The sequence below is a fragment of the Eumetopias jubatus genome, unplaced genomic scaffold, assembly GCF_037043125.1.
Source record: "Eumetopias jubatus isolate StellerSeaLion01/CBP00866 unplaced genomic scaffold, mEumJub1_p1.0 scaffold_8, whole genome shotgun sequence".
NCBI lineage: Eukaryota > Metazoa > Chordata > Mammalia > Carnivora > Otariidae > Eumetopias > Eumetopias jubatus.
The window spans coordinates 37,543,580-37,570,042 of NW_028274814.1; the positions used below are offsets into that span (position 1 = coordinate 37,543,580).

At 38.6% G+C, this 26,463-nt stretch overlaps 1 protein-coding gene across 2 annotated transcripts in view; it reads right to left on the bottom strand.

Moving 5' to 3' along the window:
* Nucleotides 1-26,463, bottom strand: part of CECR2 (CECR2 histone acetyl-lysine reader) — a 168,295-nt gene that overhangs the window by 10,324 nt on the left and 131,508 nt on the right. The window contains exons 7-15 of one of the 2 annotated variants that reach the window (XM_028121144.2): nucleotides 25,859-26,028; nucleotides 12,422-12,575; nucleotides 8,192-8,321; nucleotides 7,639-7,676; nucleotides 7,461-7,552; nucleotides 7,111-7,237; nucleotides 5,766-6,151; nucleotides 5,086-5,214; nucleotides 4,042-4,888 (exon numbers count right to left, since the gene is read on the bottom strand). In XM_028121144.2, coding sequence (XP_027976945.1) covers nucleotides 4,042-4,888; nucleotides 5,086-5,214; nucleotides 5,766-6,151; nucleotides 7,111-7,237; nucleotides 7,461-7,552; nucleotides 7,639-7,676; nucleotides 8,192-8,321; nucleotides 12,422-12,575; nucleotides 25,859-26,028 — 2,073 coding nt within the window. The remainder of the gene's footprint in view (nucleotides 1-4,041; nucleotides 4,889-5,085; nucleotides 5,215-5,765; nucleotides 6,152-7,110; nucleotides 7,238-7,460; nucleotides 7,553-7,638; nucleotides 7,677-8,191; nucleotides 8,322-12,421; nucleotides 12,576-25,858; nucleotides 26,029-26,463) is intronic. The other variant, XM_088025850.1, reaches the window with a different exon arrangement.

Consider the following 26,463-nt stretch of genomic DNA (forward strand, 5'->3'; position numbering starts at 1 on the left):
TTTCAATAGATGCAGAAAAAACATTTGACAAAGTATAATACGCATTCATGACAAAAACCTTCAACAAAGCAGGTTTAGAAGGAACATACCTCAATATAATAAAGGCCATATATTAAAAACCCACAGCTAACATCATACTCAACGATGAAAAATTGAGAGATTTCTAAGATCAGGAATGAAACAAGAATGTTCACTCTCAACACCTTTATTCAACATAGTACTGGAAGTCCTCGCCACAGCAATCAGACAACTAAAAGAAATAAAAGGCATCCCAATTGGTATGGAAAAAGTAACACTTTCACTACTTGCAGATGACACGATACTACATATAGAAAATCCTAAAGACCACGAAAAAACTACTAGTACTATAAATGACTTCGGTAGGGTCACAGGGTATAAAAATCAATATACAGAAATCTGTTGAATTTCTATATACTAATAATAGCAGAAAAAGAAAAGAATCCCATTTACAATTTAAATTTTTTATCTTTATTTTTTATTTATTTTAAAAGATTTTATTTATTTGACAGAAAGAGAGAGAGAGAGAGAGAGAGAGAGAGAGTGCAAAGCAGGAGGAATGGCAGGGAGAGGGAGAAGCAGGCCCCTTGTGGAGCAGGGAGCCAGATGGGGGGGGCTCGATCCCAGGATCCTGGGATCATGACCTGAGCTGAACACAGACGCTTAACCGACTGAGACACCCAGGACCCCCTATAATTTTATTTTTTTAAAAAAAGATTTTACTTTTAAGTAATTAATCTCCACACCCAAGGTGGGGCTTGAAACTCACAACCTCGAGATCAAGAGTCGCATGCTCACTGACTGAGCCTGCCAGAGACCCATTTACAATTTCACCAAAAACAATAAAATACCTAAGAATAAACTTAACCAAAGAGGTGAGAGGCCTATATTCTGAAAACTATAAAACACTGATAAAAGAAATTAAAGACAAGACAAAGGAAAGACATTCCATGTTCATGGAGTAGAAGAACAGATATTGAGGCATCTGGGTGGCTCAGTTGGTTAAGCATCTGCCTTTGGCTCAGGTCCTGATCCCAGAGTCCTGGGATTGAACCCTGCCTGCATCTGGTTCCCTGCTCAATGGGGAGTCTGCTTCTCCCTCTGTCCCTCCCCCTGCTCATGCTCTCTCTCTCAAATAAATAAAATCTTAAAAAAAAAAGATATTGTTAAAATGTCCATGCCACCTAAAGTAATCTATAAATTTCACGCAATCCCTATCATAATACCAACATCATTTTTCACAGAACTAGAACAAATAATCCTAAAATTTGTATGGAACCACAAAAGATCCCAAGTAGGCAAAGCAGTCTTGAAGAAGAAAAACAAAGGTGGAGGTGTCCCAATCCCAGATACCAAGCTATACTACAAAGTTGTTGTAATCAAGAGAATCATACTAGCACAAAAAAAGACACATAGATCAAGTGAACAAAACAGCCCAGAAATGAACCCACAATTATATGGTCAATTAATCCTTGACAAAGGAGGCAAGAATATGCAATGTGAAAAAGACAGTCTCTTCAACAAATGGTACACAGAAAATCGAACAATCACTTGCAAAAGAGGATAGGTCTCCGGAGACAATGGAAACAAAAGCAAAAATTAAATATTGGGACTACATGAAAATAAAAATATTATGCAGAGCAAAGGAAACAATCAATGAAACTAAAAGACAATGGGGGGAGACATTTGCAAATGACATATCTGATAAAGGGTTAGCATCCAAAATATATAAAGAACTGATTGGGTGCCTGGGTGGCTCAGGTCATGATCCCAGGGTCCTGGGATCGAGACCCGAAGTGGGTTCCCTCCTCAGTGGGAAGCCTGCTTCTCCCTCTCCCACTCCTCCTGCTTGTGTTTCCTCTCTCACTATGTGTACCTCTGTCAAATAAATAAATAAAATCTTAAAAAAAAAAAAAAGAACTGGTAGAACTCAACACCCAAAAACCAAATAATCCAAATAAAAATGGACAGAAGACATTAAAATCTACTTCTTCAAACAAGACATTCAGATAGCCAACATGAAAAGATGCTCAACATCACTTATCATCAAGAAAATGCAAATCAAAACCACAATGTCACTTCACACCCATCAGAATGGCTAAAATAAAAAAACACAAGAAACAACAAATGTTGGTGAGGATGTAGCGAAAAATGAACCCTCAGACACTGTTGGTGGGAATGCAAACTGGTGCAGCCACTCTAGAAAACAGTATGGAGGAAACTCAAAAAAACAGAATTACCATATGATCCATTAATTCCACTACTGGGTATTTATCCAAAGAATAAAAAACACTAATTTCAAACGGTATATATGCACCCGTATGTTTAGCACCACCTACAATAGCCAAGATATGGAAGCATGTGTCTACTGAAAGATAAACTGGATAAAGAGGTGGTATGTATATATATGTATATGTAATGTATGTATGTATATATGTGTACACACACATATGTAATATATGTAATATTACTCAGCCATAAAAATAATGAAATATTGCTATTTGCATTAACATGGATGGAGGGTATAGTGCTAAGTGAAATAAATCAGAGAAAGACAAATACCATATGATTTCACTCATATGTGGAATTTAAAAAACAAAACAAATGAACAAAGAAAAAGACAAACCAAAAAAACAAACTCAGCTACAGAAAACAAACTGACGGTTATCAGAGGAGAGGTGGTGAGGAGATGGGTGAAACAGGTGATGGGGATTAAGAGCACACTTACATGAAGAGCACTGAGTAATGTATTGAAGTGTTGAATCACAGTAACACTGTATGTTAACTACAGTGGAATTATAGTTAAAAAAAAGTGTCAGTAGATATCTAAATATATAAATACATAAAAACAAAAAGTAATTCTGAGTTCTAGGCCTATCATCAATTTTATGTGGAATATTCATATTTGATAAAAGATCAGGTTTCTATTCTTCAGTCATCTATTTTTTTTAATTATTTATTTATTGAGAGAATGAGTGCAAATGGGGGGAGGGGCAGAGGGAGAGAGAGATTCTAAAGCAGAGTTCACGCTGAGCGCAGAGCCTGACATAAGGCTTGATCCCATAACCCTGAGATCATGACCTGACCCTAAATCAAGAGTCAGATGCTTAACTGACTGAGCCACCCACGCGCCCTTCAGTCATGTATTGAAGAAAATAACACAATACATGGTGGATATCTATCCTAGAAATAAGCACTAATTACACAAAGTATTCTTTTCATCTTCTCAATTTTCAGGTTAATCTCTCTCTTTTTAAAGATTTTATTTACTTATCTGAGAGCAAGTAAGAGAGTGAAAGAGAGAGCATGAGCTGGGGGGAGGGGCAGAGGGAGAAGCAGACTCCCTGATGAGCAGGGAGCCCGACATGGGGCTCAATCCCAGGACCCTGGGATTGTGACCTATGCCAAAGGCAGACACTTAACCAACTAAGCCACCCAGGTGCCCTCAGGTTAATCTCTTAAATGATATTTCTAAGAAATCCCTTCAATGTTTGCTTCTTAGTGGCTATAAATATGTGTCCCAGAGATAGAAGGATGGAAATAATTAGAATTTAAAGTACTGAAAATTTATTCCATAATGATAATGTTTAAGACAGTCATTTTAAAAGGCAGTTTGATGATGTAGTGGTTGAGAGCACAGATGCTGGACTGGGTGGGTCTGGGTACAAATCTCAGCTCCACCACTTATTTGCAAGACAAAGGCAACCAATAGCTTTGTGCCTCGGATTTTCCATCTGTACAAACAAGTATAATAAAACAGTAGCTATCTCAAAGCTTATTCTGAGAACTGATTTACTGTATCTACAAGTCTCAAAAAGACTGCATGGTATAGTAAGGACTACATCGGTATAAGGATCATTACTACTAGAAATCCTTTCAGATCTTTGTACTAATACTATGACTGGCCCAACCGTGAGTAGTTCAAGAAGCTGGAAAGAAGTCTGACAACATTTGTAAAAAAGATTCCTTATGAATTAATGGTTTAAATGTCAGACATCAGACAAAAATGATGGTGTCAATTACCTCGGTCATTCTCAGGCTCTTGTGTTTCACTGTTATCCTGTGTCCTCCCAGGGTTCCCCAAGGTAGGCTTGGGGGCTGACACACTTACTGATGCCGAGTGAGCTACCTGTGGAAAAGGGCCAGGTAAATGGGGGGATGTAGGCTGTCGGGGGTGGTAAGGCACACCTGGTGGGCAAACTCGGGAAGAAAGCTGCTGCATGGCAATCATCTCTGGGCTGTCCATCATGGAGTCCCCTCCTTGCACCCCCCGCAGAGCCTGGGAGGGTGCTCCAAAAAGAGAACTTGGCGTTGGGGCCGGAGGTGGCTGTAACCGATGTCCACCAGATTTACAGGGTGCTCGCATATACCCTGAAGAAGCAACTCCATGAGGTAGAAAGCTTGATTGTTCAGTCCACTGGTTTGGGGGGAGAGGAGGTCTCATCACTCGGGAATCCATCATATGACCAAGAGTGCGAGGCTGGTGAGAGGGTCCTGGCCCCATGGGGGGCTTCTCATCTGTGCCCAAGGGTCCTGGGTTTGTAGCACCATGGTTCCCATTCCAGACAGCAGTGTGTACTCGATTCATGTACTTGTATGATCGGTACATGTGGCTGGGAGGAATTTCTGAGCTTTCAGGAAAGTCTGGGGGTCGGGCTGGAGCCCCACCATGCCTGGGAGGAATAAATCCTGACTGGAATTGAGTTGGGGGATAAATATTTCCATCCTGACTAGGGCCACCCATATGCCTAAGCTGTAAGGATCCAGGATGTGATCCCATGTTACTAAGGTGTGTCAGCCCCCCACACACTTGCTTCTCTTCCGGAGTGCCTAGCCTGGGTCCTCGGTGGTTGTTAATTCCAACTGGAGGCTGGCAACAAGAAAACAGAAGAAAGCAGAGTTCAGTAGACCCACAGAATAAGGCATAACGTGTAAAGGGCTTAATCTATAGTAAGAGACTCTACAGAATGGAAGATTATGAATTGAATTTAACCTGGTAAGAGACTCTATTTCTGACGTTTATCTGTGGAACCTTTTGCATTTGCATATTCTAAGTAGGCTGCTTACCTGCATGGTAAAAGGCTGATGCTGCTGTACAGGTTCTCCAGGGTGTGGTTCTGGGACCCTAGAGGAGACATACAAATTGGCAGGATCTGATCCTCGAAGAGGGACAAATGTTCCTGGTACTGTTGGCCTCTGGAGGGCGTTGAGTAAAGGCAAGAAGAGAGGGGAAAAAAAGAGAAAGCACAGAAGACATTAGGTAGAAAACAAGGACGCTCCTGGAGAAGGCTAGCATATGAGCTCACCCAGATTGGGGCTAGTTCTCAGGGCCAAAGCAATCTCTCGCTGCAGGACAGAAAAACTGCTGTTTCTTAATCTTTTTCATTACTGCCTCCTCCCCCAAGAGCCCTTTAAGACAATTTTTCCCCAACTGCCCCTCAACATGAAATTTTAATGCCACAGATATGCTGTATATTTTATGTACTATGTGTATTTCTGTGATTTGTACATGAAAAGAGTTTTTAAAATCCCAATTTTTGCCCACATTGAAAGTGCATCAGACTGATTAAAAGAAAGAAGATTTAAAATAAGAGGAAGAATGAATAAAGAAAGGATAGATGAGGGGAGAAGAAATCATCCATATATAGAAAAATTACTTTGGAAGAGGAGTGAATTAAACAGGCTTCACTTCTCTTTGAATTCACCAACTAGGAGAAACTACTGTTGAATTTTGAGCTATTCCTTACCATCTGGTTTAAAAGGGGTGCCTGGTTGGGCATCCCACCATAATGTAGGGGACGAGAAAAGCCTCGGCCATTTGAGGTGCCCACCTCCCGAGGGAGGTGTGTGGAACTGCTGCTTTGATTATCCCCAGAAGAAGCTCGGCGGGCAGGTGGCAATGACTTCCCTCCATTCTCCACCAGTTGCTGTTTCTTGCTGGGCCCTTCAGAGTCCCTGGAGCGGGTCCAAACGTGGCTTCCACCGCTTCGCCCAGCCCGGCTCCGTCTCTTCTCTCGCTTTTCATCCTCTCTGATCCAAAATTCTTCATCTGTGTCTCCATCTTCACCAGGAAAATGCTTCATCATTGCTCGATGGAAACACCTCTCTAAATTATCAGACATCTTGGTATATTCTATGGGAAGATACAAGGACTGACTTCCAGATACAGCTTTTACAGGAGATAAAAGACAATTCTCTTACCAACAAATAAAATATGCTATTTGGGTAAACTCGTGAGCTTAATTCAACTCGAGTGATATTATGTTGTGTAGCTATGGACACAAGATGAAGATACTGTTTTTGTCCTAAGAGGCTATAGGCTATATGGCTGGACTAGGACTCTAGGACTATTAACTTAAAGCAAGACAGATTTAGTTCTTTAAGGCTAAATGGCAGAATTATTAAATACAGTCACTGAAGCTACTTAGTTTTATCTTTTTTTTTTTTTTAAAGACTTATTTATTTGAGAGGGAGAACGAAATTGGGGGCATGAGAGGGAGAGAGAGAAAATCTTAAGCACACTCTCTGCTGAATGCAGGGCTGGACGCGAGGCTTGATCTCGTGACCTCTTAGATCATGACCTGAGCCGAAATCAAGACTCCGATGCCCAGGCACCCCAAAGCTGCTTAGTTTTTAAGCTAAACCATTTGAGCTACTATATAAATGACTCCAAGTTTCTATACTTGGAGCCATACATGCTTTGTTATTAGAGATCTACTCTATGGACATCTCAAGATGATTTAAGAATCTACGGTCAGTCTTGTCAGTGGTTAGCGGTCTCTGTGCAGTACAAACTAAACCCAGACTGGTCTCTAAGATAATGAAAAATAACCCGAGCCCAGTTAGCCAAGAGATACATTCTTTCATCACACAGGATAGGAGTGGTTCTGGCACATATTGTGTTAAGTGGTCAGAATGGCCAATCCCACGGCTTTAAATGTACGCTTTGTTTATAGCCTCAATGAAAGGTCTGACTCATTTCTAAAAGAGATTCACTTCTATTTTTGTGTATTTCTAAAAAAGAAGGTATTTTGTTCTTGGTTGAAATGGTATATAGTAAGTGTATCCATAGCAAACCCCTTCCCCACTTACCACTACTTTCCCCATTATATTTTCGACAATTCCTAAACATAGTCTTCATGTCATTTACAAATTCCTCCTTGGTACAGTATAAACCTCCATTCAGTTTCTTCTCCATGCTTGAGATATCCATGGGGACCTAAAATAGGACACATTAAATTACAACAAGCTGGAGAAAAAAACATCTCGTAGTCCTTATGAGGCAAAGGAATCATGCCACTGTGAAATGCCCAGGAGCCTGGCATATATCCAGCAACCCTGATTCTCAAGGAACAACAGATGAACTTAAAACAAAAACCAGCAACAAAAATCAAGAAAGAAACAAACACCATAGTAAGTATAACTGCAAAGGTAGCCTCTACCTTAATAATCTGGTAATAGTTTGGGGCATAGGATTCATCCACAGGTTCTAAAAAGGGCCAGGAATCCTTGTGAGCCTTTACCACATCTAGAACTGAAAGCCAAAGAAAAGAGCTTAATTAATGCACTTGATTGGAGTACTTGTATCAGAAATAATAATAGTTGAGAATGGGAACTGACCTTTATACATGGCAGTGAAATCATCATCCAACTCAAAGCTGTGAATCACAAAATAAGAAATAGTAACTTTGACCACTTTCTCTCCTTAGCTCTCTTAATTCAATCACAGACACACAGCTGATTACACCAAGGTTTGGGACAGTCCCAATAAACTGTTTTTAAGGTAAGTCTGTAAAACTGATAATCTCTAGAAAATAATTATGAAGATGAAGGTTAGCAAGCCTAAGCAAAAAAAAAAAAAAGGGAGTATCATTTTCATCATCTGTAAAATGATAGGGTTGACTTAAGATGATCCACAACTTAATTTATGATTCAATAACGCTGGTTATTTAAGAGCACATTATTTCCCGGGTTTTATTTTACCCTAATGAATATTTTTGTAACCTAAAGAATAATAATACAAAAAGGCATACAGAAGAATGAGAAGCTCATAAACACTATTACCTACCACACAGGGTTGTTTTAAGAATTAAATGAGAAAAGTGCTTAGCACAATGCCAGAGTGCTTCACAAATGTTACTGGCTGCTACTGTTGGTACCACTAAATACTCACAGGTCTTTAGTCTTTTTTTCTTCTCTCATGGGGGAACTAGGGTCCAGATGGGAAAGTTCTGGGGGGAGCTCCTTTCCTTGGGCCAGCAGCCATGCCCTTTCTTCCCTGAGTTTTCTCCTCTTTGCTCGATCTACAATGAACACAGTGCATTACGGTACAAGTGAGGTTAAGCACTCTTTAGATGATTAGATTAGATGTTTGTTAATCATTTTGAGAAAGGAAAGAAACAAAGATCACCTATATCATAAAATTATTTTTGCTTCTTTTGCCATCCTCTTGGTAATCAGGATGATTCTACAGCTTTAGGAAAAATAAACTTGTGGAACCCATTTCCTTTATGCATACTGAGTTCAAGGGCTGGGGAGAGATGAGGGTGGTAGGGCAGGCACTGGGAAGGAGAGGGAGGAAAGAACAAGGATGAAGAAAAACAGAATTAGAAAAAAAAGGAAAAAATAGAAGATTGAATGAAGATTATCCTTCTTTGAATACCTGAGGCCTTTCCAATCTTTCTCTCAGAAAAACAACATCCCCCTTTTAAGGACCAGACTTTCAATCCAAACATATACAGGATTTTATATGTATATCTAAGCTCTCAGGGTTTTGTATTTACAAAGGCATCCTTGCACACCAATTGTCTTTGCTCTTCAATCCACCCCTACCACTGGCAGCTGGCCCTTACCAAGCCAGGGGTAGTCATAAATTTGGCTGGGAACAAGGGAAAGATGCCAGCTGGAATTGGCAAGAAGCTGGAAGACAGGGATGATCTTTTTCTGGCTCCTAGCCATAGCCATGAGAAACACACTTGGCATTCCACTACTAGCCTGATGGGACACTCACTGCCAGAGGGAGCCAGAAGGTCAGGAGGAAAGAAAAGAGGCAGGGAGATAAAGAACACTGTCAGACAGAAGACATAAACATGGAAGGGAGAAACCAGGACACATCTTCTATTTTCTTCCCTAAGGCACAGGCTCCACACCTGTACCCTGGCTAGGAGTATGACATGACCTTGCTAAGTGTTTTCTCTGTCTAGTTCTGTTTGACTTGTGTTTTTGTTCTTACACTATTCACTTATAAACTTAAATTTATATCTGCTTTAATTAGTCAAAGGCACTTTGCTATACTGTTTTTTAAAAAATGATTTCAAGATTAAAGTGTAACAATTAATGAACATCCATGAACCTAACAAACTGGCAGATTTTAACATTTTTCTTTAGTAACCTTAATACAGTAGTTCTTTCTAGTTGGTTGCGATTTTTTACATCTTGTAAATAATATAATGACAATTCTTTTGACATGCCTTCTCGGGCACATGTATGAATTCTCTGGGATGTACACCTAGCAGTGGAATTGCCAGAGTGCTTTCCAAAGGGGTACAGCTATTCTTTCCATAGTGACAGGAGTTATCTCACACTCACTTGGTATGATAAAGCTAGCATTTTTGCCAAACTGATAAGTACTGATAAGGAATTTTGATGCTTTCATTTGCATTTTCCTGACTGGAGTGATACTGAACATATTTTCATGTTTACTGACCATTTAGCATTCTCTTGTATGAATTTCCTGCTTATATATACTTGGCCCTTTTCCTTTGGGTTGCTGCATTTCTAACGGATTTAGAAAAGTGCCTTATTTTTTAAATATTTATTTATTTATTTATTTGAGAGAGAGAATGAGAGAGAGAGAGCACATGAGAAGGGGGAGGGTCAGAGGGAGAAGCAGACTCCCCGCTGAGCAGGGAGCCTGATGTGGGACTCGATCCCGGGACTCCAGGATCATCATGACCTGAGCTGAAGGCAGTCGCTTAACCAACTGAGCCACCCAGGTGCCCCTAGAGAAGTGCTTTAAAGAATCTGGATAATAAGTCTTTGATGGTTATGTGTTAAAATTAGCTTCTACTTTGACTCGTCTTTCCATTTTGTTTATGGTGCTCATGTAAATTTTAAACAATTCATGTAGTAAAACATTGTCAAACTCCCTCCCTTTGTGGCTTGTGCCTTTTGTACTTAATACATTCTCAACGCAGAGTATGCTCAAATTTCTATAATCCTCTCCCTCTGCTCCTCCCACCCCCCACTTGTACTCGTCTCAAAGAAAAAAAAAATCCATCATTGCCTCTGCCTATTTTACTTAGCTTCCAAGAATTCAGTAAAAATTTATTTTTCTAACTATTTTATAGCCTGTAAAAATTCTCTCCACATTTTCCCCAGGATAACTATCATTTGTGAGCTTGCTGTGTGCTAGGGACTACCTGTCTTTTATTTAATCCCTCTAACAAGGTCTGCACAGCCCTACGTGATTTGATCCCTGGTTACCTCTATGAACTCATTTCCTGCCCATCTTTCCTTGCTTTGCTCTTTGGTCCATACTGGCCTTCCTCCTGCATATTCCTTCTTCAGGGCCTGTGCATGCACCTGCTGTTTCCTCTACCTTCCCCCATCAGATGTTCATATGGCACCTTCAACCACTTCATTACGAAATGTCACATATTCAGAGAGGGCTTTCTTTCTTTCTTTTTTTTTAAAGATTTATTTATTTATTTAAGAGAGAGAATGAGAGATAGAGAGCACGAGAGGGAGAAACAGACTCCCTGCTGAGCAGGGAGCCTGATGTGGGACTCGATCCCGGGACTCCAGGATCATGACCTGAGCTGAAGGCAGTCGCTTAACCAACTGAGCCACCCAGGCGCCCAGAGAGGGCTTTCTTGACAAGCTTACTTAAATGCCACCGACATCATGTCACTCTTTATCTCTAAATCTGTTTTATTTTTCTTTAGATCTTTCACCACCAAATATGATTCTACAATATCTGTTTGTTCTGTTTTTCCATCACTGGAATGTAAGCCCCATGAAAGGATTAACTTTTGTTTAATATCTATATTCCTAGAACAAAGCCTGGCACAGAATGGGTTCTCAAAAAATATTTGTTGACTTAAAGAATAACATAGGTATTATTAATCTTACAGGTACAGAAACTAAACCATAAAAATAAGTTTTGAACCTGTATAAAAGTCAAATGGGAACAGTTGTAGCAAATAAAAAACCACACTGAAAATTAGAGTCCCCTTAAAAACTATACAAAATTAAAGCCATAGTTACTGTCTTGAGAATTTAAATCTAGCATTAGAAATGAAACCTATGAAACATTTTACCAGTAGGATATACTACATATTGTCACACAGGCTAAATTTGTAGATTAAATGCACTAAGTAAGGATTTTATAATGAAGTGATCACAGTAGGAATGGGGTTAACCTATGAAGAAATAGAAGGCACTACTTAGGAATGGGAGGGAAAATGCACATAAATAAGGCCAGAATCCTTTAAATTTTACAGCCAAATTTTATTTAAATTTTGCACTGAAAGACTGCATTAAAAAGTCAAATCCAGGTTGTGCAGTTTTATTCAGAAATTTAAAAATTCAGTAAATTTACCTGAAAGGAAGAAATACTAGTCTGTATTCAACTAAGCAGATGATTTGTTGCCATATGATTTATCAGGTTTAGCTTATAAATACCACTGCTATCTCATACATCTAGGGACAGTTATTATCTTTGTATTAACTGCAAATGAAAGAGAAATCTCATTACACTAAGACCAAAACCTAGACTGAAGTCTGAGAAAAACGATTTGTCCTAATAAAAATCAGTGGTAGTACTCTAGATTTCTATAGTGCCATACTTGAAAAAAAAAAAATCTTTAAGATTTTTCTTTACACATTTCAATTGTGCTTAAAGTTATTTCTATGAAGGGCGCCTGGGTGGCTCCGTTGGTTAAGCGACTGCCTTCGGCTCAGGTCATGATCCTGGAGTCCCGGGATCGAGTCCCACATCGGGCTCCCTGCTCAGCGGAGAGTCTGCTTCTCCCTCTGACCCTCTTCCCTCTCATGCTATCTCTCATTCTCTCTCTCTCAAATAAAAAAAAAAAATTATTTCTATGAAACTTGTCATCAATACTTTAATATTTTTTCTATTTTACATGAGGGATGTGTGCAGATGAGGGCAGTAAGTGGTATGACTGAAAGGAACACCAAGAATAACAAATACAAGTGTGTAGAAGGAATGCATATGCAATGAGATTGGATCCAGAAGAATAAACAAGAGTGCAATTAACAAGACATTTAAATAGAAATTGTCGGAAGTAGCTCAGATCTAGGATAGAACCTAGTTTGATTTGGCTTTGGCCAGAGGAGGGCTATTCCCATACCACATGTACCGCGCAGAAAGCCCACATACCTTCCACTGCCTTGACCTTCTCCTCCAGCTCTCGTTTCCTCTCTTCCTTTAACATCTGCTCCTGCTCCTTCTTCTGCACTGCTAGAAGAATTTGACGTTCTTCCTCCTCCTCTTTGCGCTTCTGTTTTTCTATTCGGGGAAGCACAGGGGTCTCCTATAAAGAGCCAATTAAGCGTACAGAGTCAACATACAATAACGTAAGATCAGTTTTTTGCACTAAGATTCAATTTTTACTGAATTCAACCTATTCAATAAATAATATTAGATAGGGAATTTATATCATAACCACAAGTTAATTTTATCATCTATAAAATAAAGATGGAGATATATAACTAACACTAAAACACAATGGCTATTTGAAATAAGGTAAAGTTTTGGTCCCAATGTTTACATAATTTGTAGTCTTTGGGAGATAATCTTGTATGTTGGACCAGAGAGGAGAAACTGAGGCAGTTCAGAGACACCATTCTTATAGATTTAATATTTAATAAAAGTGACATCTTAAAAAGTACTCTCATCTAAATAAACTTTAAAAAGTACTCTCATCTAAAACTTTAAAAAGAATGAAAGAACACAGGGTCACAATTTCAATGTGCAAGACTTTGAAACCCTTAACATTTATACTTTATAAATAAGCAATGAATAAAATTGGGAGTTTGGTGGGAGGGGCCACCAGTTTGCCTTAAGATAGAGAAAAGAGAAAGGCAACTGCACAGAAACTCATAAAATTACTCAGACTGGAGAGCATTTTCCCTTGTTTTTCACACAAATGACATTAACAAAGATTTCAGTCGGTCACTGGGAAAGTGACTGCCTAAGAAATCTAACAAAAGATAAAGAAAAATAGGACTATTATCATCATAATCTATTAAAAGTTTTACTCTGCATATTTTCCAATATAAATAGATCTGAGCCATTCTGTAAACCCAGAATAGTGAAGCTAGGGCTGAAATTATTTATTTTCATTTCTTCCCTTGACTTTTGTGTTGATATGAAAGCTAGAACTTTTAAAAAAATTGTTATTGAAGAAGTAGTAACTGTTGCCTGAAATAGAGAACATGCATAAGTTGCAGAGACAGAAAAATGAATCCGGTATTAACAAAGGGAAAATTCAGGGTGCCTGGGTGGCTCAGTCGTTAAGCATCTGCCTTTGGCTCAGGTCATGATCCCGGGGTCCTGGGATCAAGCCCCGCATCGGGCTCCCTGCTTGGCGGGAAGCCTGCTTCTCCCTCTCCCACTCCCCCTGCTTGTGTTCCCTTTCTCACTGTGCCTCTCTCTGTCAAATAAAATCTTAAAAAAAAAAAAAAAAAGCCAGAAAAAAAAGGGAGAATTCACAATACCCTAATAGAAAAGATAATATTAATTATCCCATTTTAGATAACCTTAATCAGGAATGTGAAGCTCTTCTTCACAGATCTTTTTGGTAGGAAGAAGACCTGCTAGATAAATTTTCAAAGGTTTTATACCATGGAAATTACAAAAGTGGTCTTAAAGAGGAAAGAAGAGACTAACATAGATTGACATTTCCAAGTCTTCACTGAACACGGAAACTGGTCTTTGGAACCAAGTTCAGATTCTCATTTGAGTCTGCATTTGGAAGTGGTCTTGCCTAGATAGTAAACCTTCCTAAAGTCACTTGACCTTTCAAATCCTATGAGCTTCAGTTTAAAAGAGTTTGTTACTACAAGGTAAAAATCTGAAATGAGTAAGAAAGGAGATGAAAATGAAAAAAACCAAAAAACCAAAAAACACCCAGATAAACCAAAAAAAAAAACCAAAAAAAAAAAACCAAAAACCATCATCACACACCTAACACTGAAAAACTAAAGAAAGTTCCCTAGAATCTTTATCCTATAACCAGAGCAGGCAGTTTAGATATGCTAGATATTGTTTCTGAAATGGGGAGTCTACTGACATTAAGGAAAATTCTTCTGAGGAATGTATCTCTAGCTAGTGCCTCCTAAATGCTATTTAAGCATCTTCTCTCCATTACACAAGTACCCCCACCCCACAAGTCCTTCATTATTCCAACTTTTTGGTAACACTTTTACCCAGCTCAGAAGTTATCAGGAACTATTTAACAAACCAAAACAAATTGCCTTTGCCCCCTTTCAGTTATATAGTGACTCCAAGCAGGGGTAAGGGGAGGAGACAGAGGAAAGCTAAGCCTGGTCAAAGGAATTATTTCATCCCAGTAAAATCGTAGTACTTTCTACATGTATGTCAGATGCAATGAAAAAAGAGAGGAAAAACAGGTGTACAGGCTGTAAGTTATTTACATACAAATAATAATAATAATGTATATTCTGCCCTTTCCTTCAAAGGACAGCAGGTGAGAACATGTGAAATATTCTTCTTTCAACCAGTACAAGGGGATATTAAATAGTCAGCATTTTAATAAGGACTAAAGAAATTCAAGCTAATGTGAATGGAAGTATTAAGTCACCAAAGAGTCATCTGTAAATAAACGGGAGGTGTTTCATGTTTGAAGTCAATGGAAGGGGGGAAAGGAAAAAAAAAAGATAATTAAATAAATCTCAAGAATATCTATATAATTATTTTTGCAACAAATATGACAATTTATTACTCTTAATATGTATAGATGCCTTACAAATCAATTAACAATAGGTGGTTCAGTTAAGTGTCCAACTCAGTTTCGGCTTAGGTCATGATCTCAGGGTGTACTCCTGCATTGGGCTCCCTGTGGAGGGGCCCCATGTGCACAAGCTCCCTCTCTCAAAAAACCCCCAACACAAATCAGTTAACAAACAATAGCCCCCCCAAAACAGATTGAACATGAATACAAAATTCACGGGAGATAAAAACCACTGTCCATGATCAAAAAGAAATGTAAAATAGCCTTTTCACTTACAAAATGTGAAAGATTAGAAGTGATACATTTGTAAAGATGTGGTAAAATGAATGCTATCTGTTGCAGCACAGGTCTTCTGGAGGACAATTTGTATAATATATATGTATATTTTTATATATATTTATATAAATATATTATTTGTCCTAATATATATATTAAGAACCCTAAACAATTACACTTTCATGACTTTATTGTAAAAATGAGATAGGCAGGCAAAGATATTTCTCTAAGAAGGTTTGAGTCAACATTATTTAAAATGGTGAAAACTTATATACTAAATGTTTAATAATAAGTAAAATTATGTAGTCATCACTATAAAATCAAGAGAAGTTTTTTTTTTTTTAAGATTTATTTATTTTAGAAATAGGGAGAGAGGGGGAGAGAGTGTGAGGGTGCACAGGAGGAGGGACAGATGGAGGAGGAGACAGAATCTCAAATAGACTCCCGGTTGAGCCCTGAGCCTGACACAGGGCTTGATTTCAAGACCATGAGATCACAACCTGAGCAGAAACGAACCAACTGAGCCACCAAGGTGCCCCAACAGAAGTTGTAGTTCTGAGGAATTTTTTAACGAAATATGAAAATGCTCACAATGTTAAATGAAAAACACAGACGACAAATTAATATTCAATAAGATGCCAGTTTTGTAATAAATGCGTAGAGAAAGGGCCTGAAGCAAATAGGTAAAAATGTAGGAGTGATGATTTGTGAATTGTGAGATCACTAGGTCTTCCACAGTATGCTAATATATTCCCTCAAATTTTCTATAAGAGCACTTAAATTCTTTTGGACTCAGAACAACGCCTTCCCAAGTAAACTGGAGAAATGAACTAGTAGGACATACTCTAAAATGATCTAATTTTTATTAACTTTTTACTCCTTCTGCTATATGTTCCCTGTTAAAAGTCTAAAATATGTTAAAGTACCCAAAGGTTAGAACTTTTCAATTTTTAAGATGAGGTACTAAAAACTGATTATAAATAGTTTATTTTGGTAACAATGAAGCAGGAATCTTAAAATTCAGGATAAGTATAGATGTAAAAAATTGCTGTTAAATCAGAGGCCCTACATCATTTAAAAACATGTAAAACTTACTCTCATATAGTTTTTTGTTAAAACTTCAAGTGAAATTCACATAAAATTAACAATTTTGAAGCATGTAACTCAGTGGCATTTAGTACATTCACAGTGTTGTATAAGCACACCTACACTAGGTTGCAAAACATTTTTAGCACCCCAGAAGAAAACAATGAATCCATTAAGGAGCCAGTCCTTACTCCCTACTCCTCTAGCTCCTGGCAACCACCCATCTGCTCTCTGCGTGGATTTATTTGCTCTGGATATTTCACATAAATGGAGTCATACAATATGTATCTATTTAGTTGTTTTTTATCCCCAATACATTAATATTTATGCTAAGCACATAAGATACAATAACTAACTTAAATTTATGGCATCTTAAAAAACTTATCGATAGCAAAAAACCAATCTAATTAAAAAAATAAGCAGAGGACCAGAATAGACATTTTTCCAAAGAAGACACACAGATGGTCAACAGGTACACGAAATGGTGTTCCACATTTCTCATCATCAGGGAAATGCAAATCAAAACCACAGTGAGATGATATTGCTTCACACCTGTTAGATTGGCTATCATTAAAAAGACAAGAAGTAACAAGTGTTGGCAAGGATGTAGACAAAAGGAAAGAAAGCTTCATGCACTGTTGGTGGGAATGTAAATTGGTATGAGGTTCTCTTTCATCATGTGTTATAATTTCAGCGGTTCTTATCTGATGTGAATTCTCAACAATTATTATTTTATATAAATTGCATCATATACACCTGAAAAAAACATCCAAGTGCATCAAGAGTGTTTTAAAAGTTACTGTTCTGATTTCCAGCAGTGTTAATGAACATACCACTAAAAGACAGGATTCACTGCCTGAAGACACTTTTGGTAGTGTTTTAAACTTTAATAGTTTAAAGAACAAGTACACCCAAATGAACAAAAACAAAACAAAAAACTGAAAAGATAAAAAAAAATTCTTACACTGTTTGGCACTGCAATTTTTTTTTTCTTTAAAAGGGGTCAGTTGTAAACCAGGTGGTATCTACATCTTTTATAGATTAATAAAGAGACATGCTAGAATCAAGGAGGGATTTTAATGAGAAGCTAATTAGAAACACTACTTTGAAACCCTCTAAAGTATTATAAATAGAATCTGGTTGAAGCGGTGCCCAGGACTCCCCTTCCGTGCTCCCTCCTCACCCAGGGCAGGTTACCAGACACCCTAGCACCCTTGCCAACTTTAGTAGCACACTCGAGACTATACTACCACAAAGAGCTCCCTAGCAACAGCAATGTCCAGAGTCTCCTGACAAAAATAACCAATGCAGCCCTAATCCCAAAGTTCAGAAAGACTACCTCCCTTCGCTCATATATCCCCAGGAGTCACAATTAAAAGACTTTTCGAGGCAAAAAGATTGGACTCCTGGGTGACCAATATAGGTCATACACCCTGCCTATAAGCCTTTAATGGCCTGAAGATTTTCTGCTGCTTAAACAAATGCACAAAACTCATGCCACATCTAAGTTTTCTCTAGGATAATTGGGTATTGGAGCAGATATTCAGGATCTCTGCAATACCATGGTTAGTTATATCTAAAACTAAAGACAGCAGAAAAAAAGAGGAACACTGCTAAGAATAACTGAAAGAAGAAATTTTAGTGTCTGCAGCTAAGCTTTGCTTACAGCCACGTTGGTCTGTATTCAGATTACTATGCAATCTGCAATGTACGCTAGGGCATTTAGGACTCAGTCAAGGGCAATGAACAGAAAATAGGAAAGAGAACTTTCAAGGAGGTGTTAACTGTCAAGGTATTGAAGAAAAGTGGAGAGGACACAACAAAACAAAAGGAACTAGAAAACCATTTGAGAACTATGGCTGAATACCAATTAGCAAAGGCCATTCCAAAGCCAATGACTGCTATAGGAAACAAGAGACTGGGGAGACTGAAGTCAGTCATTACAGAATTGTCAATCCAAAGGTAATTAAGTGTTGGGCAATTTATCTACTGGCAAGAACACATCTATGAGCTAAAAATGAGAAATAAAGGATACGTGCAAATGTATCTAAGTAAATAAAAATTTATAAACTTTTTGTTTTCTTTAGGCTCAAGGAAGAATACACTTAATTAACGACAAGATCTCTGTAATAAACGACCATGTTGTCACTTCAGTTTAAGAGTCATGAAAACATCACCCTGAGGCACTAAGAAGGTGCCATACTTTCTAAGACCACTAAACTATGTAATATTCGATGAAACATAAGGCTAAAAGTAGTTAAAAGGTTGAAAAGTACACAGAATATGAGAACTGGCCAGCACAGAGACTGGACTCGAGAGTGAGATTAGCAGCAACAAAGAAAATCCTCTAGCGAAGGAAGAGTGAGGAAACGGAGGTCTTAGAGGACGGAGGACCCTGAGCATGAGGTGCCTCCTAGAAACTTCAGAGAATGGGAAGAGGGATCTGGAGAGTTTGCACTTCCACTAATACCGCCTCTCCCTTCTTCCTGGCTCCATCCTTCAGTTCCCTCTCCTACCTGACTTCTAGCATCCAATATGGCAACACCTGCAATCCTTGGGCCTCATTCCATTACCATCTTGCTAATTTTTAAATCTCAGTAAATATAAGTATTAATTCTGTCCCTTCCTCCATGTGTGATGCTAAAGTCATTTACTACTCTAGGTTACAAAATGAAAATACCCAAACATAGTTGGCTCCTGGGTGCTGGAAAACCCTTTTTTTAATACATTAGTTGCTGACCCAAATATTGTGTCTTCATTAGATCTCCACTCCTACCTGATGCCCTATCTCCACCTTCAGAGTACAGCGGAACATGCAACATGAACTCCTAATATCTTCCTGCCCCATCAAAAGTTTGTGTCTTTGACTTGAGAAATGGGAGCAACTCTATTCCCTGGCAAGACCCTGCCTCTTAGGCACGTCATCTTATCAGACTCAGCTACATGCATTCCCTTTCTCATTCATGGACATCTTTCATGTCCATGCGACACCTCCAATTTTAAAAAAGGAAACTGCCACAAGCTCTCCTCAATCCTGCTTCCTCTTTACTTTTTCATGATTTGTTTTCTTTCATTGTCGTATTTCTCAAAACCACAACAGGATAATCCATGAGAACTTTTATTCACTACTCATCCACTTGCAACCTGACCCTCACACCAACCGTTCTCTAATGACCTCTCCTGCCACACCCCACCCCCATCATCTCCTCCATTTTAGACCCACATTTCCAACAGCAGGGACCCCACTGCTCTTTCCTGCTGCAAGTATATTATCACTAAATGATTTCTTACTTTCCAGTTTTTCCTTAAAAATCATTTATCATGGTGTAACCAGAGAGGTACCTTCTTAAAACAAAGATCCAATGACATAAACTCACTTACTACTACTGCCTGCCTATTGAAGATAAGCTTGATAGTTAGGGGGCTCCAAAATCTGATTGTTTCAGCATTTTCTTCCACTATATATTACAACATATCTTATATGCCAGACACAAATCCAAATATAAACTGTTCTTTGACCACAGGATATATCCATCTGCCTCTGTGCTTTGTTTATATTACTCTTGTATATTACTCTTCCACCACCAAAATCTTAGCTATCCTGCAAGGTTTGGGAGAAATATAGCTCTGCTTGTCCCAGCTCCCCTTTCTTTGCCCACCACTAATATCTTCCATCTTTGCACTCATGAACTTCTACTACATATACATCTATTATAGTATTTATCCTTCTCATTTCTATTAGATTTAATATGGGCATTATTTATCATCCTAGGAGATTAACTGTAAGATCCAAAAGAGCACAACCTGATGTCATACTTTTTAAATTGCTTCCCTTTCTAAAAATGCATCTTACGTATAGGAATGCTCCATAAAGGTCTGGGATCTAAAAACTGAGGCAAAGTTAAATTAAAAAGTAGGAATAAAAGGAGTACCGAAATAAAATGGAGCAATCCTTTTGAACACTGAAAATTCCTCTCTACTCTCACACACACTCACCTCTCGCTTCATGGATTTGATGGACAGGTGGTCAGACATCCACCTAGGTTGCAACTCTGCCTTTGTGCGCTGTGGACGCTTTCCCTATAGTTAGAAGTGAGGAAAAGAAAGGAAAAGACAGATTAGGGTGTTCTCAGCTACTGCTGCTGCTGCCAGAAGAAGAGTGGCCTTTAAGGCACACAGGTGATGGCTTTACCTAAGATGAGAGCCAAAGGCATCCTTTGGACAGTCAGTAAAAATGACTATTCCACTCCAGAAGGTAACAAGTCAGTTTATTCTCTTAAAAAAATAAAACAAAAAAACTGATAGACACTAAGGGTCTCCTCTGTCAATCTTTAACACTAGCAGAAAACTCCCTTAACTGCTTAAACATTAAAAAAAAATGTTTTGTTTCAAATTATTAAGGGAAAGCCATGTTTTACCACATTCCACTGAAGGGAATGGCTCTGAATGAGGGCATTATGAGCAGCTGGAGGTAGAACTCCCCCCCTTTACAAGGCAGTTCAGTGGCAGTAGTGAGAAGTGAGAGGAGCTGCCCAGGCTGAGAATCAAATAGCAAGAGAGAAGTGGGGAAACAGACTCAGTGACTAGAAATCAAGAGTGCTTGCCTGAGAAGATGAGAGCCTTGAGAAAATTTAAGAGCTTGAAGGCAATCATTATAGGACATTTCAAGAAAGGAGTCTTGTAAATTATCTAAGACTAAGCAATTATTTAAGGTCAGCGTAAGATTTGGAATTTTTGTGGAATAAGCCCCATAGCTTCACCACTGTAACCTATATTGAGGTGGTCAGCAAAGGCTTTGCAGTTCAGTAATTTTGTGGCTTCAATACCAGTATCCGCATCACCGAGGTTTGGTTTTAGCACCACTTAAACCAAAGTCTTCAGACTTGAAGAATCAACGAGGTAAAGGCACAAAGGACAGAAAAAAAAAAAAAATCAGATGACAAAATGGTGTGGTTTATACAACATAAAAATACTGCAAAGCAATTTTGGTAGATTTAACGAGAAGCTTTAGAAAGCATTCATGTTAGGAGATTGACTAGGCCTCAGTACAAATGCAAGGAATCCAACTGTCAACTTTGACAACACCCACAACAGTGTGTCATGACCCTCTTTTTCACAAAAGCTACCACAGCAGTTTCCTCAAATACGCCTATGAGCAACTCCTTTATGAGCTTCAAGACCCCAAGAGGAAGAGCTCTTCATTTTAAATAAATGTGAAAATTTACCATGGAACTCCCCAAGGTATTGTGGCAGTTTACCATACTAGCAGCAGAGGCCAATACCAACTTGACCCTTGACCCCAAACTTTGCCAAATCAGACAAAAATTACTAATGTGGGAGGTGGTATTCTTGATACAGAAGATGAATTTGTTCCCCTACAACTTTACTATATACTCTTGTATGAATTATCTGTCCTCTTAGTCAATTCGTTTGTTAAAGATCTAATTAAGTTGTCTAAATATTACAGCTTGTAACATTAGCAACAAATACTTTTACTAGCTTATATCCTCGTTCAAAGCTTACCATAAAAGCTTAACTGTTACACGGTCAAAGCAGGTTTTCTGATTCTTTTATTATTTCAATGTTTAGGGGACTATCACTACCTTTCAAGATTTATATCTTTTTTTAAAGATTTTATTTACTTAACAGAGAGAGACACAGTGAGAGAGAGAATATAAGCAGGGGTAGTGGGAGAGGGAGAAGCAGACTTCCCCCTGAATAGGGAGCCTGATGCAGGGGTCGATCCCAGGACCCTGGGACCATGACCTGAGCCGAAGGCAGACGCTTAACGACTGAGCCACCCAGTAGCTCCTATTTTATGTTTTAACTCTCTTTGGACTTGCATTTATTTTGGTGAGAAATGTGGATTTAGTTTTCTACCGAGGTTTCTAACCAATTATCCACAGCCAAAAACAATGGGAAGGACCAAGTGACTACTGGGAACTAAGTACTATGCCAGATACACTGACATGGTTTCCTTTAACTCCCATAAAAACTTCTGTGAAGTTAGAGCTTTCATTTTACTAATAAAAAATTGAAATTTAGAGGGGCACCTGGGTGGCTCAGTTGGTTGAGCATCTGCCTTCTGCTCAGGTCATGATCCCACGGTCCTGGGATCGAGCACATCAGGCTTCCAGCTCCACGGGGAGCCTGCTTCTCCCTCTTTCCCTGACTCTCCCCCTGCTTGTGCTCTGTTTCTCTCTCTTTCAAATGAATAAATAAAATCTTTAAAAAAAAGAAAAAATAAATTTTTATGCTATTTTATTGGTTTCACATATTTAATTCTGTAATTACTGTAACAAGTACAATGGATGCAAACAGGTTTGTAAAAACACTATAACTACTGATGAACATATACCTTAACTGCTGAATGCCAAATTCAGCAAAGACTGTGAGGAGCTGATACATTTGTACTGCCATAAGCACATCATTTATGATAAGCTGGTCTATTAAATGAAGGTCCTGACAGAATGCTTCCAATATGCAGATTTATGTGAGAATACACAGGGCTAGTCCTCCGACTGCTCCTAACACCTTATAATACTTACCACCTAATATTTTGGAGGAAAATTTTTATTATCTTGGAATTTGGCTAAGGTTACAATAAATCTCAATTCATCTTGGTGAATATTGATATCTAAACTTACTCTTTCCTTCCAGGAACAGAAAGATCTTCACATATTTACATGACATATAAAAAGTATGTATCTACTAACAGTTTTTTGCTTTTTCTTTCTTATCTACTATGTACAACTTGAGTTAGTTTCACAGAAAATGTTTTGTTGCTACTGTAAATGGGATTATTTTAAGTGATCTTTAAACTTCACTATGCAAGAATCACCTAAAGAGTTCCTACAACTACATATTAACAGATAACACTTCTAACAATACTGACAGAGTTTGGGAGTGGTACACTGGCAAGAATCTTGAGCTTTTAAAATAAGTGTGCAAAGTGATTCTGATGCAGGAAGTGTAGTTACATAGCACTAACTTCTAATTATTAGACTTCTAAGCGCAGATTCATCATATTCTTCTAGGCAAAATATTCTAATATTTTGCCTCTTACTCTTTTTGGTTGCACATATTTATACTGGATAAAACTTCCAAGACAATGTTATCAGTATCAGGAGCTCAGGTTTAACTATGATGGGTTATGAATTATTATTCTTTTGGCTTTTACTTGTTAGCATTAAGGACTTGACATTTATATTACTGAATGAAGAGGGTGTGTTCAATTATATGAGGAAGAGAAATCTACGATACGTATATCTGAATGAGCAAGGGGAGCTACCCATTTCTTTCTTCATTTTGGAAATGTTTGGAAGTTACCTTTTCTTGAAGGTTTAGAAAATTTACCTATGAATAAATCCAAATATTCTGGAGCTCTTGATGGCATCCTTTTGTGACAATTCCTCCCCCCTACTTACTGGTCTGCTAAGATTTCTACTGCACAATTTAGATTACCTTACTTTTGTAATCAATACCCCATTTCACTGAGGTTTGCAAATTTAGAGCAATATACACCTTTAAAAATACCAAATCTGGGGCGCCTGGGTGGCTCAGTTGGTTAAGCATCTGACTTCAGCTCAGGTCATGATCCCAGGGTCTTGGGATCGAGCCCCATGTTGGGCTCCCTGCTCAGCAGGGGAGTCTGCTTCTCCCTCTCCCTCTGCCCCTGCTCTTATGCACACGCTCTCTCTCACTCTCTTAAATAACATCTTTTAAAAAACAAAATACCAAATCTATTATTATCATTATTGTTATTATTGTTCAGCTTGTAATTTCATGTTCCTTCAGAATTATACTTAAGGGGTACCTTATTTTTAATTTTTTATTCTCTTGAAAAGAATCAACCCTTGAATTTTTTTGCATCAAAACCATCCGTTTTTTGCTTTAAGATTTTTTTTTCCCCTTTTCCCCTTACCTATTCAAAAAAATCTTAGGTTGAATACCGCAGTAAAAAAGCAGAGGCACCTGGGTGGCTCAGTTAAGTGTCCAACTCCTGATTTCAGCTCAGGTCATGACCTAAGGGTCCTGGGATGGAGCCCTACATCAGACTCCGAACTCAGTGGGGAGCCTGCTTGGGATTCTCTCTCTCAGTCCCTCTGCCACCCTCCCCACTTGTGCACAATCTCTCTAAAATAAATAAATCTTTAAAAAAAAAAAAAAGGAAAGAAATTATAAAAGGTTTACGCAGATTGGGCATATACCTTATAGATGATTTAATGTGCTCTATTAGTTGTATCAATAAAGTCATATACCATGTTATGCATGTAAAGTTATAAAAACCATCTCAACATAATACTTTAAGAAAATCAGATTATGTGCTGCGATTCCTGGAAAAACTGGCATGGTGGGTTGCAGATCACAAAAACTTAAGTGTAATTATAGTATATGGAATTAAGTATGTTAATGGGGAAATGCAGATTTTTTCTGCTCATCCATGAAAATACAATTCTTGAAGCACTATTTATAAGATCCTACTATTAGAGCATGGTGACTTTCGACAATTATCCTTTCAAAGCATCAACCTACTTAAAAGTTATAAATATCACTGGATTCACAACAAATTAATGTATCTCTTACTTTGTTTTTCCTTGGAGGTACTGCAGCAATTAATTTACACTTTCTCTACAGATTTCATTGGCAGGTGGTCAAATTTGTCTGTTTCTACTAACATGTGCATCAAAAGTATTAGAATTATTGAAATAAGCAAAGTGAATTATTATTGAGCATCCAACATAGAAAAGGCATTACATTAGGTGCTGTGGGGTTTCAAATGGTAACACATGGTGCCTAATCCAAAAAGGCTTAAACAAATAAAAATGGAATTAGGTAATGAGAAAACATGTTAGGGAAGAAAATCTTAAAACTGGGAGAAACAAGGGACAGCTTATGGAGAGTAGTATTCAAATGGATAGAGAAGTGCAGGGGGAAAGATGCTCGAAGAAGGCACACACGGGGCTGTATACTGGTTGAAAACATAGAACATGTGGTTTATGAAACTATCAGGTGCTGAAGCTGGAGAAAGCAGCACACACAGCTTACATACAGAGCTGGGCAGAGCTAGCATTGCAACTACAGAGACAAATACTCTTCAGAGCTTGCTGCTTAGTGGGAGAGAGGATTCCTTTACCCCCACCTCCAAAAAGCAGCATATAGAGAGAAGTATGCACAGGGTGATAGGAGACATACTGGGGGCTCTGGGAACATTTCCTGGGGAATGCTATGGGAGAAGGAAAGCTGGTTCCAGACTGTGAAAAGCCATTCTAAGTACTAGGGAGTGGGAGGCACGGAGGACTTCGTGGGGTAAGGAGAATATCCACAGTGAAGCAGAGTGGGTGGCATAAGGTCCCATTTTAACACTCCAGATGAGAGTGAAGGCTTGTACCACTTCCAGGAGACAGTGGAAATACACTCAAAAATTCTATGAATCATCCTTAAAGAATGCAGAGGGGAGGAATCATCTGTTTGCATACCTTCTGGGCAATCATGTTGCAGATCTCGGGCAGGAAGTCCTCACTGAGGAGCTTATAGAGCTGCCGTTCTCGAAGGGAGGTCCTCTCCCGAAAACTCTCAGTGACCTGTCTCCATTCTTCTTCTGTTTGGCACAGGAGCCACCAAGTGCCTTGACCTGGCCCTTGGGACTCTAATAACGAAAAGGATGGCTTAATTAGATAGATTCCACTAGGACCTTTTTTCTATTTATCCTCAATTTCCACCCTAGGTCATTATGAAAACCATGGAATCCATAAAAAAAGGATTTTAGGGGCGCCTGGGTGGCTCAGTCGTTGGGTGTCTGCCTTCGGCTTGGGGGTCATGATCCCAGGGTCTTGGGATTAAGCCTCGCCATGGGGCTTCCCGCTCTGCGGGAGGCCTGATTCTCCACCTCCCACTCCCCCTGCCTGTGTTCCCTCTCTTGCTGTGTCTCTGTCAAATAAATACATCTTTTTTTTTCTAGGAAAAAAAAGGATTTTATTGATAATGTATAATTTTGATTTTCCTGTTACTACCATTTACACCTAAAAATTAAGAATGCCTAAGAGCAATACAAATCTAACTATTGTGACCTTTGTGATTACAG